This window comes from Cydia pomonella, chromosome 7 (genome assembly GCF_033807575.1).
Source record: "Cydia pomonella isolate Wapato2018A chromosome 7, ilCydPomo1, whole genome shotgun sequence".
NCBI lineage: Eukaryota > Metazoa > Arthropoda > Insecta > Lepidoptera > Tortricidae > Cydia > Cydia pomonella.
The window spans coordinates 21,454,108-21,474,505 of NC_084709.1; the positions used below are offsets into that span (position 1 = coordinate 21,454,108).

Sequence of the window (20,398 nt, forward strand, 5' to 3'; positions counted from 1 at the left end):
AATGATGGATTTATACAGGTGCTATTAAGTCAATTATGTTGAAATATTAAAAACCGAATGATGTGGCTTTAAAAATTAATATGGCCTTCATTTTGTTCAGTCTATCATTTTCCTACCCTATTATGTAATTTTTAATTCAATTAGGATAGTTGTTATAATATCCTAGTAAGCTTTATAAATTTTCTTAACTTGTGTGAATTTATTTTAAGTCATAATATATAGATTGAAATTTTAACCACCAGCCACACTCTGCGCATTGCACTGAAAGAAATGTTTGCATAACTGTAACAAAATTTTGGTTACTGTTTACACAAAAATTGGGACTTGCGAACTATGTGTTATATGTTACAAAACCGTGTTTGGCTATCAGTGTTCAGGTACTGGGTATACACTACAAAATAAGTTTGTAAATTTATGCAAAGTTTATTTTCTTATAACCGTAGTTTAGTTATTTAGTAAAGTTACAAAACCAGTTCGGCTATCTATTTTTTTCAGTGTGACTTTATAGGGTATGCCTTACACAATTTTTATTTTGGGACCAAAAGCCAAAATCGTAAAAATAAATTGTGTATGAAACAATTCCGTATGATGTGATGCCGCTGATTTGTATGGGACAGCCAATTTTTTTTCGCGTTTTCGGCATTGGTCATATAATAAAAGTTGTACATTTTGACCTAATAAAGTCACTACGCAGAGTATGGCCGGTGGTCAAAATTTCACCCTGTATGTCCTATTTAATTTAATTTAAAGTTCGTTATTCCAAGGCTTCTAGTAAATTCCCGCGGACCATAAATGTGTACTTATAGGTTTTCTTGTTTAATTGACTGAAAAATCGTTGCAAGAAACGTACGTCATCAAATACACAATTCGCGAATAATATAATGCTTAGTAATAATCCAATTATTACTTTGAAAGAGATCTATAATAGTTATGGGAAAACTATCTATCAATTGATCTCTTGGAAGTGCTGTAAATTTAAGATGAACTGGTTAGATGATTACAATAGTAACACCTTCACGGGAACGGCTCTATTTTGGAAATTGCGGCATATTTAGCGTATTCTCATCTTTTACATAATAAATACTGTAACTGTTAAACGAAAAATACGTAAAGCTGGGTCCAGACGCATGTACTCGTAACGTGTAATCCAACAGGAACTCTGCGTAAGGATGGCACTACGAGCATTACATGTAACGCTTGTGCTCGATCCATCGGCTGTCGATATTTAGGCGTGAACATAAAGGCGCTCGCAGTGCCGTCCACACGTTGACGCTATATTACACATAATCTTATATTACACGTTACACCCGTCTGGAATTCTGGATCCGGCTTAAGTCTACATACATCGGCCTTTTTTTGGCTTACGACAGCAGTATACATTATGACGTCAATTTCTTACATCAATTTCACATCCTAAACGGAGCGTTACATCTAAATTACGTTTGTTAATATCAGACCGGAGATAATTTATCACGTCCCAGACTGTGCCGTGGTCAGGGCGATGAGCAGGCCCAGGGCTAGTGTTAACAGGATTATGCTCGATGACGATACGTCGCTTGCGCTCTTCACTGAAAAAAAACACCTGCGTGAATAATGTAGACACAAACGGCCCGATTCGAATGAGATACGATAACGATAAGTTCTGGTTTATATAAGTTCTCATTTAGATATCGTTTGTATGTCGACATTGACAGGAGCTCGATTCGGGCAACCAATGTCATTTTGATGTTAGAAATATCATAGATAAATCTTATTGGGATCACATCGGAATCGAAATAAACGTCAATTTTGACATGTCGTTTAGTTATCAATCTTTCCAAGATCTTAAACGTGTCTTAACCATTCTTCGAATCGGGCCGTAAAACCCACCATAAACATTTTCATGTAAAATATTGCTAAGACAAGACCATTATATAGCTTGCACTGACAAAAAACTATCAGTTTTCCGGAAATTTCTGAAACGAAATAAAAGGGTGAAAACCTATATTCTAAGTCCAATAGAAAAAAAATATGGTTAGATTGTGAGGCCGGTTTGAAAGTTAAAATTGATATTACGTTCGTGAAAATGGAGGCTTTATTATTTTAAACGGGAATAAACAAGACGAAACTACTAGCTACTAATGATTTCTCAGAGGAGCCACTTATCAACTGTAATTTAGAAGCCAAAGGGAATATAATACTGAAATAGGTCTAAGTTATTAGTTTTGACAAAGTATTTATTGTTATATTTGTATATAGGTAGTATTATTGCAAATTTTATATGTTGTCCCTATCAGTCACCTGCTGACCATTAAGAATACGTTTACATAATTTTATTTCAAAGCATTATATTTTTGCTAAAAAAAATGAGCGGCCAAATCAGAAGGATACGAAAGGCTAATTTAGAATTTTTGGTCGGTTCGTTTGCTCCCAAAAATTAATATTCCATAATACTAAATAGTGTTCTACGGTTTAAGAGGAAAGGAAACGAAGTCATTAGATCACTTCTATTAACATTAGAGAAATATTTTTACGTAATTTAATGTATTTTAATCACGGCAGATTTCTAATTATTATGTGAGTTAGGAGCTTTAGAAAATTAGTTTTTAGCTCATTACTTTTATAATAATCGCATTCTCGAAGAAATTCAAACGAAGGGGTATAAGATAGCTATCGTGAATATATGACATAAAAATATTTTCCATAAAATAAATATCCAGATAGGAAAATGGCGCCTGCCTTTGAATGAACAAGCATTCGTGCACGATAGTCTTAAGACAGTCATCATCACAGGCCTTTGCGTCTATTGCAGACGATTTAAGAATTGCTGTTTAGACAACGGGTTTGGTGACTGTGGAGGCCGATGCGTGAGCACGACCTCCCACATTCTTTGGCAGAGGAAGCTTAAGACAGTAAGGAAGTCCGTATCGTATCAATACAATTTTGCAAAGTTGTTGCAGCTTAGTTCCATTTCCGTCAACCCGCGTTTAGTCGTCCAAAGCGAAATTACTTTCTCACAAAGTGCCGAACAGCCGCTTAGTGTCTTCAACGTAATCTATAAGTATGTCGAAACTTACTTAGGTTAGGTTTATTCCAATAAAGTGTCCAGGATTTCGAATTCTCCGTGTTTAGTTTCGAAGTAGGTGGGATCATTTATAGTATTCCGTTCTTAACTTGGTTATGATTATAGAAAAAAAGACAGCATTGGCATACTTTTTATTTCTACTGCAGGGCATTATATCTGGCTTGGAAAGCGCGCGCCATTTCACATACCCCTCAGCGGTGGCTGCGGCTGTTTGACAAGGAGTCATCGTCTACCATCTATACCGCATCATCTTCTTACCGAGCAACATGGCCTCCTTGCTATCCGCCAGCTGGCTGTTCCCAACAACAGCCTCGCTGCCTTCCCTCCAGGCGGGCGCGACCCGCGCCGTGCACCGCACCTGCATAGTTCTCCCCACCGGCACCCGCAGACCCAGCGCCGACGACATCAGCCCGTGAGCATGCAGCGTCGGGGGATACTCCACTAGGAGATCTGGGTCTGTCACCTAGTCAACAAAGTAAGCGGTCAGTGAACTGTCCGAACTGTACGTTGGGGGCGTTAGCTATTCTGAAAAATTGTGGGAGCTCTGGAAATATGTTTAACAAATCCAGCCAAGTGCAAAATAAATGTTGTAAGCATGGACCTACAATATAACGGACGTAGTGTATCCATCATATGCCAATATCCTTGTGTTTACGCGCGATACAAACACATTGATACTATACTACTACTTGTAGTTAATTCATACCAATCTGTCGTCATCAGTTGGATCGATACGATACGAAATTGTCAAAAAAAATACAAATATGCGTCATTAAATGCTGCAAAATTATTCCAGTAGAACGAGAAAAAAAAATAAACGAAATAACTTTTCGTTTGTACAGTGAATCCGATATATCAGAGCGCCCAAGGTGCTCAAAAATACCTAAACAAGCACTTTAATGTCTTGATAATAGAGGCCTTGTTCAGATATTTCTGAACACCTTGGCCGCTCTGTTATATTTGATGACGACTGTAAGTTAATAAATTATCACCTTATTGTACTTCATATCAGTATATCAATGTTGTTTATAAACTATTTAAGTGTGACCAGTAAGTTGAGGTAATTTCCCAAAAGTAGGGTACTCGTAATTGATGCCCTTCTTAGTAATCATTATGTATTTATGATACCATTTCGTAAACGGCGAAATTAATAATTGTGTAAGTATATATTTCAAGCTTATTACGTCTTACTGCTTGGGTAATTTCCGGAGAATTGGGAAATTGAGGACGCTTTTATGACAATTTATCGGTAATAGGGATGGGTTCTGATGTATTTATAATAAATTATTTTACACCATGCACGAAATAAAGCATGAGATAATTATTAGAAAAACATAGCTAGCTGGTATATTTTCACACAATTTCAATTTAATAAATCATATAGAACTAAAAACAGAAGTTGACTTGACCGTTACGTCACTATAGTAGTTTTCATACAAATTCCATATTAGCAAATCTTTTTGACAGTTCTGCCATTGTTTATCTTGTTTTCTGAGCTGAGTTTTTTTTTGTATAAAACCAGATATCTCCAATGTGTTACTAACAAACAGTTTTTATTCTGATGCTAAGTATTATGTGATTCATTTGTCTTTGCAAACGGTACATATTGTTTGAGCAAGTAAAATGCTTGCATATTTATTATGCATTTTCAAGAATTTTTATAGGTCATATTAGGCACATATATTTATTTATTTAAACTTTATTGCACACATAAAGAAAAATGTACAAATGGCGAACTTAATGCCAAAAGGCATATTAAAGGTATGTTAAAGGTATATTCATTTTTCAACATAAAATAGTGTTTAATTTTCTTTTATTTAAAAATAATTAATTCACATTCGAGGAATTTTTTTATAACATGGTACCATCGCCCACACTGTCCAACGGTGGACCTTATTACAAAAGGCATAAGGTCCACCGATGGATAGTTAAGAGTGTTGCTGTTTGTGTCACTCGCCTACACGCACACACTCAAACCGTCCGCCATTGCAGAGTCTCAGCTTCTTATACGTGGTATTGCCTCTGTAAATATTTTAACACTCTAATTGTCCGTTTGGTCCTTCGAACCTGATAGCTACTTGTATTTAGTCTTAAAGAAACGTTAAGATAATGTTCAGATAGCAACTGCATCTGGATTGCTGTTGCGACATTACTGCTGCGGCTTTAACACGAGCGCTGACACTGTCAATTTCACTGATAGAATTAGTGCCGGACAGAACGATATAATCGCGGCAGTAATGCAACTATGAATGTCACACATTTTATGAAGAAAATTTACAGTGACAGCAGCGCCCACGTCAAGGCCACAGCGTTAATGCCGCTACAGTAATGTAGCTGCAGTTGTTATCCGAATGTCACCTTTAGGGCCACCAGCGTCTAGTCAACTTTATGGCTGCCGCTTGACGCAACGTTGGCGCAACTGCGCAGCAACGCTATTTTTCATAGCGCTAACTAGACGCCGACGCTCTAAAGACAATAGTGGCCGTTAATGGTTTAAATCTGAAAATTCAATGCTTTTTGTGAAATTATTGGAACTCATTTTTTAGATCATTATTGATAATTTACTTTAAAATAAATTAATTGTATTACCTTTTCCCCATCGATGTCCCAACTGAGCACGGCTGCTGGGTATGACCTACCCGACGTGCAAGTAAGAACTAATGAATCTCCTCTTCGGTTCTCATGTTCATTCCCCGTTATTCTAGGGCCTTCCCTTGGTAAATCTAAAAGAAAAAAAATCTTGATTAACTAGTTTTATAAATGTTGTAGCACACAATAGCAAAATAGGAGTAGATTTCGAAAAGTTGATTTAAGAGTAGTAGTCTCTGTCACAAAATGCATTACTCAGACATTAAATCCGATGTTCCCGGGTTCGAATGTCGGTAAGGGCATTTATTTGTATGATTAATACAGATATTTGTTCCAGAGAAATACGTATGTATATTGTCGCCTGTTAGTTTGGGGCTAGGTTGATCTGTGTAAAATAGTCAAATGTGTATGTATTTTATTTATTTATTAAGCCAGTTCGTTCGTCCGTTCAGTTGACGTTCATTTCGTCACTCATTTTATCAAAGAAATTGACAGATACAGCGCCGGCAACAACGACGCCGCAACAGTAATTCAACTGCAGTTGAATTCCGAACGTCTCCTCAACTTTCTGTAGTCAGATGTACTTGAAAGTCAAAGATTATAATTATTTATTCATAAGGGATATTGTTATATTAGATAAATGATGCTGTTTGTACTTGACCAACGGGCTTTTTATCCTCTCGGGCGGCAAAGCAATATTTTAGATTTTCGCGCTGTGTGGCGCGCAGTCGCGAGGCGGCAAGTTTTCCATATTAAAAATGGCGGCCACCGCGGCCACACGGTTTTTGGAGAGCGTCCATTTTGAGGCATCTTGCCGCACGATGGGATGTTATTATTATTATTTATTTATGAATGCACATGTAGCTTATAGCTGATACGTGCATATCGATGTCCTGCACTTGTGGTCCATTTATAAAAAGTATGTAATAAATAAATAAAATAAAATAATGTGTAAATATAGCATTATATTATGTAATAAAATACGTGAAAAAAACTATTCATAATTTTAGAAATAATAATACAACTTACAAATAACTTCTAATCTTCCCTCTCCGGCCGCTGAGGAGAAGCTTGGTGCTTCTGCAGACACCTCGCACCGGTACAGCCCCGAGGTCTTCAGCATCACTTGATGCAAAATCACTTTGCGGTCATCTGACTTAGCTACCTAAGGAAATAACAAAATTATGAGTATTCGCCTGTTTTCATTGAAGTCAAAATGAAGTGCAGGTATATAAATAGGTAAAGATCGTGTCATTCACAAAGACGGTTGCCTTGCCTCGTATTGTCATGTTAATAAAGGTTAGATTTGACAAATCTGCGCGTCATCGTGAATGACACGAACTATATTTAATTTTATTGAATTAAGATTTCGTATGAGGTGGTCAAGTATCGTGGATCCAAACCTCGGTCGTGCCGTAGAGACACAGGATGTTTAATAATGACCCGTAATACTTTACGGGGTGAATTGATATTACCTGATGGTCATACTGAGAAACTTTTACTATGGGACCAACCCCGAAATAGTGAAAAAAATGGACTCTCCCATACCAAATATCAACATCAGACCAAGCCAAATTTTTTTCACGTTTTCGCGGATCGTCCGATAGTAAAAGTAAAAGTAGTGATGGTCACTACCAAATTTCCCTATTATTTTGGCTAGTTTTTTATTAGAGCAAGCTTTTTTTTTGTTTATTAAAGAGCAAATTAATTATTGTCCTTTGGAAAACGGGACAGGATAACAACACAAAAATGTTGATTCACCCATTTGTATTATGTATTTACATATTCTTTAGAAAACTACAGATAATAGCTTACAGATTACCTATTAATCTGGGGGCAGGGTAGTACCCCCGCCAAGACGAGCAAAGCGAAGCGCAAGAGCCTACCTTTATTCGAATGGCTTCGTCGTTTTTTGAACCTTCATAACATGGGTTTGTATTATACCAGATAGACAACATTCTCGGAATATAATCTTTGACTTATTAAACTTATTTGCAAAAAAATCTTTCGACGTAAAAATAAGTATTTATTTGTTTAAATTTGTTTGATTTGTTACAGAATATGGCAATATTGCCACGTTATTATGCGTTTATGAAGATATCATTTTACTGACAGTACTTTACCGTAGTCCTTTATATTTCTGCAAAAAATACTATTCAAATTCGGGAAGCAATCAGAAGAGCAAGTGCGATATTACAATACGACACGATTTTTTGTAAAAAAAGATATTGACTTGCTCAAAAAGCTGCATCGTACAGTTTGATAAGGTATTGTTGGTTTTTGTTCAAGTTTCGGTACAAGTACTCTTTTGAAAACTGTGGACAGTCTCGAATTTCATTCATTGTAGCCTTTCCAATTCGAGAGTTCCATAGACGTATTATAATTGCAACAGTATTCATTTAAAAGGTTTTTGTCCAACTTGCAATGAAATGTTGACATGACTTACTTTAAATTAGGTCCGGAAATAATATGTATCCTGCAACCTTCGAGCAACACTGGGACGACGTGTTGGAAGCCGGTGTTGCTCGAAGCCTGCAACACTTCATTCCCGGCCTCTATTGTAATGTAATATTACAGTGAGATCCTATGTAATTAATATAATTTTATGACAACACTAATTAATATAAATGTTAATGAATGGAAGCGCGTCAAAAAGGCTTTATATCAGAGCATCATGACATATTATATAGGCAGTACAGATATTAAATAGTACTATAAATATATATATTTTTTTTAATAAAATACAGTAATATTAATTTAAAATACTTGGACTCCAAAAGTTTCTTGTTTATTACAACCAATGGTCTTTTCAACATTTTTTTCTAATAAAATATAAGGTTTTAGTAAAGTAACGCAGTTGTTGTTCGGACATTCCATGTTTTATTTTTTTTCCTACTCCTCTACTGTTATCTGTCATTTATGCATTCATTAACACGAATGTAAGAACATACATAAAAGGTTTCAAGAAAAGTCTATATTGTCTATTCCTCTTAACAGCTCTTGTGCTTTTAATCGCTATAACGTTACTAAGGGCTACCAACCTAACAAAATCAAAACTAATACAGTTTTCTAAGTGCATTACTGCCAACTTACGAAATATTCATTTGGTTGCATAGTAAAAACAATTACTTCATAAGTCAGAAACATGCATGTGACACCCGTAATATAGCAACACCCATAGCTACACACTACGTTGCTTGTTAGTCTCCGTAGGCTACGGTGGCCAAAATCGAGAAAATACTGTCCAAAAATTTAATTTAGCAAGTAGCAAGTACCAGGGCCTCATGAGTTACGAGAAGGTGTCGCTGACCGGCCGGCCGCGGCCCGGGCGCGTAACAAGGTATGCTCGCGCGTCTTGTCTATATACTTTTGCTTTGTTTGCCTAAATTAAGATTTATTTTTGTTGACTCGTAGGAAAAGTATTGAATGCAACGTTGTATAAGTAGATCAAAAAATGCTCGTGGCGTATTCCTTTACAACTCACGCCACTCGCCTTTTTTGACCCTTCTTATACAACTGTTGCAAAATAGTATTTTATGAATATGTATATGTAATGAAATGTTATCTTTTATTAACAAAAATATTGTACACAATTTCTATTAAGCATTAAAAAGTATTTTGGCCCAATAATACGTAAAAAAGCGAGATAATAACATAAAATAACGAAAATACCTACTTCAGAATTCTGTACAGAAATCCTTTTAAATAAATTCTCATTCAGTACATTCCAGCGATGCTGGGATGACAGTGCCTGAATAATCCGCCCCTTATCTATTGTCTGGGTTTCGGCTCATTTCTTTTTCGATCTATTTACGATATTTACGAAACGACTTTCACTATTGTTGTCCTATTACATTAGAGAATTATGTTTATGTGGGTTTTCAGAAAACTCTTATTATTATTGATCAAGTTCTTCAGACATAATGCGGCCGAGCTGGGTTTGAAATACATTATCCAATTAATTAAGTATTTGTCAAATATGATGCCAGACTGAATTCTACCCACAATGCTCAAGATTTTGACTGAAGAAAACCTCAATAATAATTACATTACTATAGAGGCCGGGAAACAAAGGGTTGTAGGCTAAGTAGATATAGATAGCCGAGCGTAGCGAGGTCGAATAGGATACGCAGCCGGCAATACCGTTTCTCACCGAGATTTGTATAAGTAGTGCTTTTCTCAAATTTGCAATAAAAAAAAAATTGTAGTCATCATTGTGCAAGTTCTTGATCGGTCTAAATGAGACTTTAGTAGTTTTACTATTACACATAATTTGATATATTATGTCAAAAGTGAAGAAACATAATATATTTTTATTCATAGCGTATTCCGATTTTGAAACCTGATTATCAATTAGATCTGGATTAGTTATAGATAATCATATCCACCATAATCACAATAATCAGTGTCAAAATTGACATTTCTTCAGTTGAAGAAATGTCAATCTTCCATAACTAATCCAGATCGAATTGATAACCTGTTATGAATAACAGAATACTTCTGTTTATCTTGTAACATTACATGGAATAGAAAAATCTCATAATTCAATTACTTTAGTATCCTCGGTGCACGACAAATGCTTTTTTTATTAAAATAACTCAATTTCCTTGCTATCCTTTGTTTCTTCAATACAATTAAAGCACCTAAATCAGTTATACAACTACATATAGTCTAGGTTATATTATATTTTATTAATGATTCCATAAATAACATATTTTTATAATATCAACCCTCTGTTGTAAACTGGGTCGAATCTAGGGCATATTTCCAGCCAGTATAAAAATAGTGTTCCTGTGACATTTTGCTCAGATAAGTCACGTAATACAATCTAGAATTCAGCCAAACTTAACACTTTGATAATCGCACTCTCGTTTCAAACACTTGTAGTCACTTAGGGGTTTAATGGACTCAGTGTTTTTATGTGACCATATTATAAAAACTATTAAAATACGACAGATATTGGATATACACATATATATCTATCATCATGATGTATTATAATAATCAACCGTTCTTCAAGAATCTCATATATTAATCGCTTCTATTTTACTTGCTGCGAGGCTCTCGTTTCGAATAGTGCAGTGCAGCAGCCAGAGTTGATTACTCTTTAGCACCACCCAGGGGACACGTGCGGGGTATCTAAGGTAATCTTCCCGCGGACGCGAGTAATCTTTGCCCCTCAGTAATCATTGCCCCCCTCCGGTCTGCAGCTGCGGTGCGGAAGCCCAAACCATCCAGCACATAATTCAAGAGTGCCCTATAACGCGTTATGTCGCCGGTCCTCCCGAAGACCTGATCACCCTGAGTGACGAAGCCATGAAGTGGCTGACTGGTCTATGTGTAGACATTTAATTAATTATATTGTCTCTATTTTTACGATATGTATGCCATGCGATTAAATAAATTCAAGGATCTGCTGACGCATTCAATCTGCTGGACGATGATGGCAATGCACCGAATTTCCAGGAGTTGATACTTGTACTCGTCTCTTCATGTTGATGAAAATACTACTATATCAAACAAACTCACATCTACTTTGATCCCCTCTATCTTATAGGCGTGCTTGGGCGGGTCGAACTTGGGCATGTAGCGGTAGAACTCCTCATTGTCGCGGTACCACTTGACGGAGTAAAGCGCATCGTCGCCCAGGTCGTAGTCGCAGTCCAGCTGCGCCGGCTGCCCGCGCACGCGGTACGCCGGCACCGACACGCGCACCATCCGGAGCGGTAACGATTCTACAACAAAGTTTTTTGTTATGAGATTAATCGAAATCGGAAAAACAATTTAACTACATTTGAGGCGGTATAGGAGTATTGTAACAGTGTCTAAAGTGTCACTTTGAGCCTGGTCAAAGAAGGCAGTGATTGAAAGCATCATCAGTTTTGTGTCAGAATTCGGTAGCTCAATCGTTTCAAGAGTGACTGGGCCGATCTTTCCTTGACCATTATAACCGATGGCAAAAGGCTCTCATCCATCTTATCATAAACGATAGGACTTTCTTCAAGTTATGGCAAAATTAAACGAGCACCTTTTTATGATTTTTATCCTTATTTTTAAAACATTGAAAGTGCAAAAACATTGAACAGTAAACCTTTTTTTAAGCGTATTTTCCTAAATTCTCTTTGATGGTGCTGTGAAACAATTTAATTTTGCTATTAGGAAACTATTCTGTTGACAAGTACGTTCTATTCCATTACAGATTAATGCATGTTTTCTCGCAATGCTTTCCTCAAATGTTGGATATGATCATCATCTACATATCAGCCTTTTATCGCCCACTGCTGAGTATAGGCCTCTGTTCTAGTACTTGGAAATACTTAGCGTCAAATATAGAATAATATTCCGAAAGTAATGTTTCGGAATATTCCTAAAACTTATATACAAAGCGAAAATTTATCTTCAAACCAGGCAATTGTAATTAAAATCAAATCTTCTCTTGACGAAGCGCTGAGTGCAAATTTAATTTACTCAATCTACGTTTATTTCCCCAGAGTGTTTACAAACTGGACTGTACAACAATTATTTAAGACAAGTACCTAATACAGGGGAAACCTTAGCTAACTTTAGTTTAATCTGTAAAGTTCTCCCTAAAGTTGTCGACGAAGCACGCCAACTAGATACTATTTTACAGTTAGCGGTATTCCAGTATCGGGCTACGGGCCTAGACCATTATTGTAGCTATTATGGTGGACTTGTAATTACTGGATCTTTCATAATAGCTTTGAGATAATTCCGCAAATTTATATTTAGAGTAGGAAGAGTCGATGAGACTTGAACCCAGCGTGAATCATAAAAAAGTGGAAAATTATAATATCGTTATCATTCAATATCACCTACCGATTACGTATTTAGTTATGATACAATAAATGTATTCTGGCACTTTTTGTTACGTTTATTAGAAAATGGTTAAGTCTCCCACTTGGGTTAAGTCTCCCAATAATCATAATTATTATTTTTATTAACATTGTGAAATTTAAAGACTAGTGGCCTGATTCTAATTTTAATATACGTCCAATACTTGATCTAGATACGGTATGAATCGGATCTGTTAGTGTCAAAAGTTACGTTTCTGTTTGTGTGTTAAAAAGCCGGATTCACGCTGGGATGATGATGATTATTGTTTATAAAAATCGGTAACAATATTAAACGTAAATGTATTTTTCCTTTTTTATTATGGAACGAACCACATTACAATCTATACATTGTATATACCTACAGATGTCCGTAGGACTCGAACCAACATTTTTGGATTGCCGGTCCAACGCGTTACCAATCGCGCCAGCTGACCATCCGTCATTCACCGCGAATTTAACTATTGCAACTGTGACAACGTCACTAGCGACATCTGCACTTTAAAGTTTAAAACCTTAATCAACTTTCATTCTTTGTCTTTTTCATTGTGATTGACATCTGTATGTACAATTTATAGTAACAATATTTTTTAGGAATGTAATAGTCTCATAATACTTCCAACTTAGATTTTCTTTGTGTCTATAATGCCACGGGTTACGAAAAAATATAGAAAGGATCGTTTAATCCACACTTACCCTCTACATACATTTTGCATTACGTTAATAGCCTTCTCTCGTAGGAACTTTTTTGCAACGATTTTTCAATTTCTTTCAAATCTACATCGCTCTCTTTTAAAGGCTGTTTTTAATTCATGGGCTAGGAAATTGAGGGTTTAAAGTAGGCACCTACATTATTTTAGAGGTAGGTAAATGGCAGTTCGTGGATGAGATTTGATTTTGTCGGACGCTGCGAAAGCTGAGTCCGACTAAGAAGACGAATCCACTAATTCTCGTTCCTGCCGAGGCATATAGAGGTTGGATTTTTTTATATGGGGCACCGCTGGGTAGCTACCAGATCCCGTGTTTCTACGCTTAAATGGTCTTAGGAACCTTCCCTTACTTTTATACAAATATATTTTGAATACAGCAATAAAATACTGTGAATTACAATAGGAGAAAAAAGCTCTAATAAAAAAATTCAGTTGATTATACTTAAAAAAAAACCTGTATGAAAAAAACATTACATGATATCAATTTTTCCAATCGCTCGCACAAAGGACTACTACTAGACTACCTAAATTAGTGAAAGTGGTGGAGATAACTGACAAATATATATAAAAAAATCAAAAGACAAACTTGGAGGTGACATAACTATTACTGGCTAGTACTGCTTCTTTCTTTTCCGCACTTTTGTTTCATTCAAAAACTACAAGAGGACAAATTTTTCGATTCAGTACTTATAACCGGACCTTTCGGTCTATTATATCAGTGTATACATATCGTGTGTGAATATTAAAATGTTTTACTCGTAGATACAACACTTTAAGCCTTCAATAAGCAGGTTCAATGTACGGTCCACCAATTTGATTCCTAGGCCACTATAGAACCATGTCATAATGACTTCTACGACAGTGCTTATTGAGTGATGCATGTCATGTATAGACTATTGAAATCGACAAGGTTCTATAGTGGCCTAGGATTCAAATTGGTTGACTGTACGTACAGCGAGCTGTAAAAGTTTCCTACATATATTTTTTTTAGTTTAGTTTTAACTTGTATTTTTATGTTACTATCATTTCTGACGTGTAGTTGCAATATTGATTAAATAGGAACAGTTCTTAATAAATTATATCTTAGGGTATTTTAAAAAGTAAAATATCAAGTAATTGTCCTAAAATAGGCCATTGTTTTTAATACCTACCCAGGACTTAGAACTAAGGTTTACTCGTGTTTAAACAACTTTTTCCTAAAATGGACATCAGGCCCTACGAGCTTTATCATACTAGATGCGACTCGCACGTCGCTTCGATGTTTGAGCGTGACGACGCTATGCGCGTATTATAGCGACAACCCGCTCGCATGTCGCTGAATAACAAAGTTACTCTAATAAATACTTGTATGTATGGATTTATCACGAATTACTGTATGTATGGATTTATACTAAAGTTAGGACGCTAAGCACAAAGAATTTCGTACATTGAGATACAAACAGGCGGGTGTTTGTATCTCTATCGCACACACATAATTATATTTCTGTCCCGCTCGCACAGTGTCCGCCAGAAACATTCTTGCTTAGTCATTACTCTTACTCATAAATTATTATAAAATAAAATCAAGCAGTGATTATTCGGGTTCCTTCAGAATAATTATACCCAAAAAAAGTGACTGTGGCATAGACAACAGTACCAAAATAGTAGTTTACGTGACTGCTACATAATAAAAGGCATTAAAATACACGAGTGTGGGTTTAAGAAACGAACGAAATGAGTTCACGAGTGTTTTAATGCCTAATTATGTAGGTAGGTAAGGTCCTTTCTTTGATATATTCACCAACCCAAATTACAGCCAATGTTGGGGCATCGTTGCTCTCTTGGCGGACCTTGCGGATATTCGGTGGCGTTACCGAAATATTTTTATCGCTCATTTTACACGAAGCTTTTGCTACAGTTAATTTAAAAACAACAAAATAAATTAATTTTATATTTAAAACTAATTAAAAGATAAACTGTACGTCAAATAGCAGTGATTGAAAACTTTTACCCGCATGTCACGCATCCGTAGTTTTTTTTTTAATTCAGAGACAAACTAGAGTCGGGGGCCTATTTTCATATCATTCGATACAAACTAACATGCGATATTTGTCAAAATTTTATGCAATTGATATTTCATTTCGAATAAAAAGGCATCTCGCCTGATATTAGAATATAGGTCAAATTGAATTGCTTTTTTCCAAATTTGAATGCATAACCAAATCGATTTTGATGTAGTTATGAAGCAATTATAACAACACTATCACAGATAAGACATTTGTTGTAACAAAACAGTTTATTGTAATCTTGGCCATTATTTACGGATTTTGAAGGCATCATAGAGGGTTTATGGTATGTGTGTAGATAAAATCTAAGAAGAGTGAGAGAATTCGTACTATAGCAATACTCATAAATATCGTAGTTTTCTGATGCATGACCCACAGAATTGCTTCATTGGAGTATTGCGAACGTAACGGGAGTTATATAAAGATTTATTTTATATCGACAGTAAGGATACAATGAGAAATTGTATTATCGCTGAATTCTACTCTCGTAGCTACTTCGTGCTTGGTAGCTACGTGATTGAAATTATTATTAGGAACGGTTTTCTTGGCTAAACAGAAAATCTTATAAAAATTGACAGTGTTTTTCTTTTTTGATTCATAAGAATTAACTGGAGGTTATATAATTTTTGACGGCAACATGACAGCATATTAAATATTGTACTTACCCTTAATAAATAAACAGTTTCAGTTCTCACGCTCGTAAAGTTGGTGTATAAGTCGCGTGTAAGCGGCATAAATTGTTTTTTATGGTCTAGTGCATAAATAATAAATAAACAAATTGACTAAGTCTCACAGTGAGCTTAACGCTTGTGTTGTGGGTACTTAGACAACGATATATATAATATTATATAATATATAAATATTTATAAATAGGAAATATCCATGACTCAGAAACAAATATCTGTGCTCATTACACTAATAAATGGCCACGTACTCATTTTTTTGTCGTTTATAAATACGAAATAAATATTTGATATTTCTCTATCTTTTCCCCGCAATCGAAGGCAAAACTAGGGCATAAATGCCCATTTTATCCTAACCTATATAATTGCCTCGGATAAAACGGGTTACTTTATGCCCTTGTAGTGTAATCTATTATTTTTAGGAAGGTAAGATAAAATTAATATAGGATTAAATATGTACTTAAATAGTTTTCACGATGATTGGCAGTTATTGAAAGCTACTTCAAACCTATCATTAATATCATAGTGTATATACGATCCAAATAAATTCAAAGCCCAGACCATACATTTAATCCAAAGCCCTGATTAAAGGATGATTTACCAACAAATTTAGTAAATTCGTGTACCTAAGTGTTATCACAAAATATTGCAAATCTCAATCTCCCTAAAATTTATTAATATTTTATAAACGCCGGTCGCCAAGTCTCATAAAAATACGGGCAATGTGAAAATCCGTGACATTTTAATAATTCGCCGCCTCGTGGGAAGGCTTATTATATCATTCTTAAGTTGAATCCGCAGAAGATAAAAGTCAGTTTGATATACTTAAAGTACTTATAAATTGTTTAATAATTTTTGTGCAGTGATTTATTCAATGTTAGAAGTTGGGAACTTTCTAAGATTAGGTATACCATTTATTTAGCGTTAAAAATATCTTAATCTTAAGAAAAAATTCTGGAAAACGAGGCTTGTGTACAATTTGTATGCTTATCACTTGTTACCCACGCAAAAACATTTAACTAAAGGAGATAAAACAAATTTCTAAAAATTCAAAATAAAAAAGTATTTTATTTTATTTCGAATCGTTGAAGCCGAACGATAGAAATGCGCGATTGATAGCCACACGAATGCATTGGCCCCACCAGCCGTATTTAAATAATACCTACTGCATCGAGACTGAATCATGACTGTGCAGAAAGACACAGCGGGGGGGAAACGTACACACAGTCTTACTTCTCACTCACTACGTACAAAATCCAATTTGTAATGACGACACAAATACATACAAAATGACCCACGTCAAAGACAAATCTTGCACACCTCGATCTCTTTTTGTGTACGGACGAGTCACAATCACAACACCCACCGTGCTTTGGCAGAGGGGAAATAGTGCGAATGCCAACTCCCTTCCTGGCTCGAAGGAGCTGTCAGTCTTCTTTATTTACCAGACTCTGCTTAAAGCTATAACAACAGACCTCGATCATCAATTTAATATTCATGGTAGCACTTCCCGGTTCGTGACAGGTCCGCATAAAGGCTTATTTTAACATTGATTAGTGACAAACAAGTGCAGATTGTATTTCACGTTCAATAGGGTCTACTTACAGATTTATTGATAAAAACTACTTTAAGTGTCTAATTAGTTCTCTATTAAAATGCAATTATGTTTTGCTAACACTTTTTCAACAGATGTAAAGTACGTAAAATAACTAAGGAGGTAAGAAGAAACTTTGTCAGTAAAGCTTGTAGTTATCTAACAACAAAAACATACAAATCACATAACTGACTCATATTTTCAATGTACCTACTTCTTTCCGCAGGTTATTAATAAAGCTTTTGGCAGCGAATTTTAAATTACCTAATACAATACCTACATAAATATTTGTCTTGCCGTTGAAAAAACTCTACGGGAGACCAGCCGGTACACTGAGAAAATGACAAGGTCCTGTTTTACGTTAAGCTTTCATCCAAATTTCTGCTAAAGACTTTCTTCAGTGACTTTTGCCGGAGGTAACATAAGAGAACTAAAAAAAAAATCTTGGTTTTCCAAGTATTTGACAAGTATTTGATCCGTGTGCCAGTATTAACAATAATTGTTTTTATAAGTAAATAAGCTTCATTCATAATCAATTTTAATTGAACTAAATGTTATTGCAATAAGTAACCAAATATTCTGTATGATATTGCCTGCAACCTAAATCGCTAATGCTAATTTTTAATTTATCAAAATCGTATTTAAAAATTTTCAGTGCGAATGTGGCTTTAAGACGAAAGTGGAGGACCCGCGCGAAATTATCTTTTCATACAAACGTGGGGACTACGTTTGCTCTCTGGATATCAACATTATTAAAAATATATTGACACAATTTGTTGTACAGTCAGCATCAAAAGTAGCGGATCAAATAACGCTTCATAAGTAGATACTTCTGTAACAGCTTAACAAAAAGTGATGTCTTTAATATATAACAATTAAGACTGTAAAAGATATACGTTTGAAATGGAATTTTAGAAATTCATCTATTTTCGGAAAAGTTATCCGGAATATCAGATACTTTTGGCGCGTTGTTTCATCCGCTACTTTTGATGCTGACTGTATATCAACCACAGCTTGATGCCACAAAGTGTGATTTTTTTTAATTATTGAAAGAGTTAGGAGCATTAAAATAATAGTATTAAACCTGTTTTCCGCTCCTATTTTTAACAATAATAAATAAGTCGAAAAAAGTCAAACGTAGGGGCAAAGCTATGGTTAATATACATAAAATTATATAAAAATGTTTTCCATAATGACAATATCCAGAGAAGAAAATGGGGAGTAGATTTGTATGGAGAAACGACCTCCCCTTTTCCCTTAATAGAGCGTAACTAGTAACTTATTGCTGACAAAGCTGCGATGGAAAACATCTGCACCGAGTACGACTTACAAAATGGGTCTTCAGTCACAGTTAATAAATTATAACCATTATCATAATTTTATAATCAATTCAGGAAATTTAAATGAGTATTATGCATTCAAAAAAATAACTGGCTCCACGTTGGGCGCCAAAGTTAAATAAATAAACTTCGGCGCCCAACGCGGGGCGGCTTACATGGTTATCGAAACCAATTTCTATTTTGATACTTTTAATATTCTTGTAGAATTACGAATGATATTTTTAAAATATTACATCGTCCATATTTAGTTAAAAATATTAAACCCCACATCCAAGGTGGAATAACTCGACTCTAAACTCGAAATTAACCAAAACTTCGTATTGTTTTGCACAAAACATTGATTACCTTGTATAAGTAAGCTGAGAACTGCCAAGACAAACATCCTCACAAAGTTTAAGAGAAAGGTACATCACATTTTATTTAAGTCACAAATACTGTCATCACAAGAACAATTTTTAATATTTTCGTCGCGTAATTTTGAGACAAAAAGATCGTCTGACGCACGACCGTCTATCGCGGAGGTTGCCTCGCTACTAAGCTTGACTTCGCTCTTCAGTTAATGCCCACCCCTCGCCGCCCGTTACTGTTTCATGACCTGGGCCGTCAATATAAATTATGTATTATGTTATTTTACTATCAGTTCTAGTGATAATGTGACAATTGAATACATTGAACTTGGAACATTGTTGGGTCGACTGCTTTTAAGAACGATTATTTAGGTAATTAAGTTTTGAAATAATATTTTGTATTTATATGTCACAACTGATGTTTGTTTTATTTTTAATAGAAACTTATACAAGTTGTTTACTTTTACACCGATCCCACACTATTACTGGCACTTAACATTCTAAATTCCCTCTTCAAATTTAAATCCTTCTTGGAATCACTTTCGTAGGCTCAGATTTATCAGTCCAATACAAAACTTCGATCAGTTATTATTTTCCAATATAGTTTTCAATGCTTATTTTATATCCTCATTCACGTCATAAAATTAACTGTATAACTGTGATATAAATATTTTAAACATTAAGAACTACTATATAAGTATGACGTAAACATACTTAAGTATATAATGAATGAATGAATGAATGAAAATCATTTATTTCGAGCTAAAAACTCATATAGTGTTAGTACATACAACAATTATTATTTATCTACCTATATATCTAAGTTAGTACAATATAAACAAAACAATAAATACCTAAAACTACTTAACATAATCTATGTCGATGATGCGTTGGACCGTTGGGTTCATGCAGTTGGTTCCAACGCCTCATCAGTGGGCAGTCCACTCTGACGACAAATACGTTTAGGAGACTGTTGGTGCTACCCTGCAACCTATGCAATAGGGATGCCGCTCTTTTACGCATAATAGCGTAAAAGTCATCCGTACGGGCATCGGCGAACATCCCTGATGCACTGCAGTACCGAGGCAGACCCATCAGTATCCTAAACGCATTATTATATTGCACACGCAGCGCATTGTACGATCGCTGCGAGAAGCTGGTCCACAGGCTGCAAG

The 20,398-nt window shown here is 35.3% G+C and overlaps 1 protein-coding gene across 1 annotated transcript; it reads right to left on the bottom strand.

The window, feature by feature from the left end:
* Positions 1 to 560: 560 nt before the first annotated feature.
* LOC133520139 (uncharacterized) lies at positions 561 to 19,747 on the bottom strand. Its single transcript, XM_061854480.1, has 6 exons — positions 19,222 to 19,747; positions 11,183 to 11,388; positions 6,683 to 6,818; positions 5,654 to 5,787; positions 3,323 to 3,527; positions 561 to 1,568 (listed from the first exon to the last, which is right to left on the bottom strand). The coding sequence occupies exons 1-6, from the start codon at positions 19,256 to 19,258 to the stop codon at positions 1,471 to 1,473; spliced, it is 816 nt and encodes a 271-aa protein (XP_061710464.1). The 5' UTR covers positions 19,259 to 19,747; the 3' UTR covers positions 561 to 1,470.
* Positions 19,748 to 20,398: the final 651 nt, after the last annotated feature.

What these genes read in the sequence shown, in the direction of transcription:
- LOC133520139 (XM_061854480.1), bottom strand. Translation starts at nt 19,258, where the DNA reads ATGTTTGTCTTGGCAGTTCTCAGCTTACTTATACAAG. An exon ending in TCTCAGCTTACTTATACAAG is followed by an intron (nt 11,389 to 19,221) that starts GTAATCAATGTT and finishes ACTTTGTTGTAG; the next exon opens with AATCGTTACCGCTCCGGATG. An exon ending in CAAGGAGGCCATGTTGCTCG is followed by an intron (nt 1,569 to 3,322) that starts GTAAGAAGATGA and finishes GTTTTTTTTCAG; the next exon opens with TGAAGAGCGCAAGCGACGTA.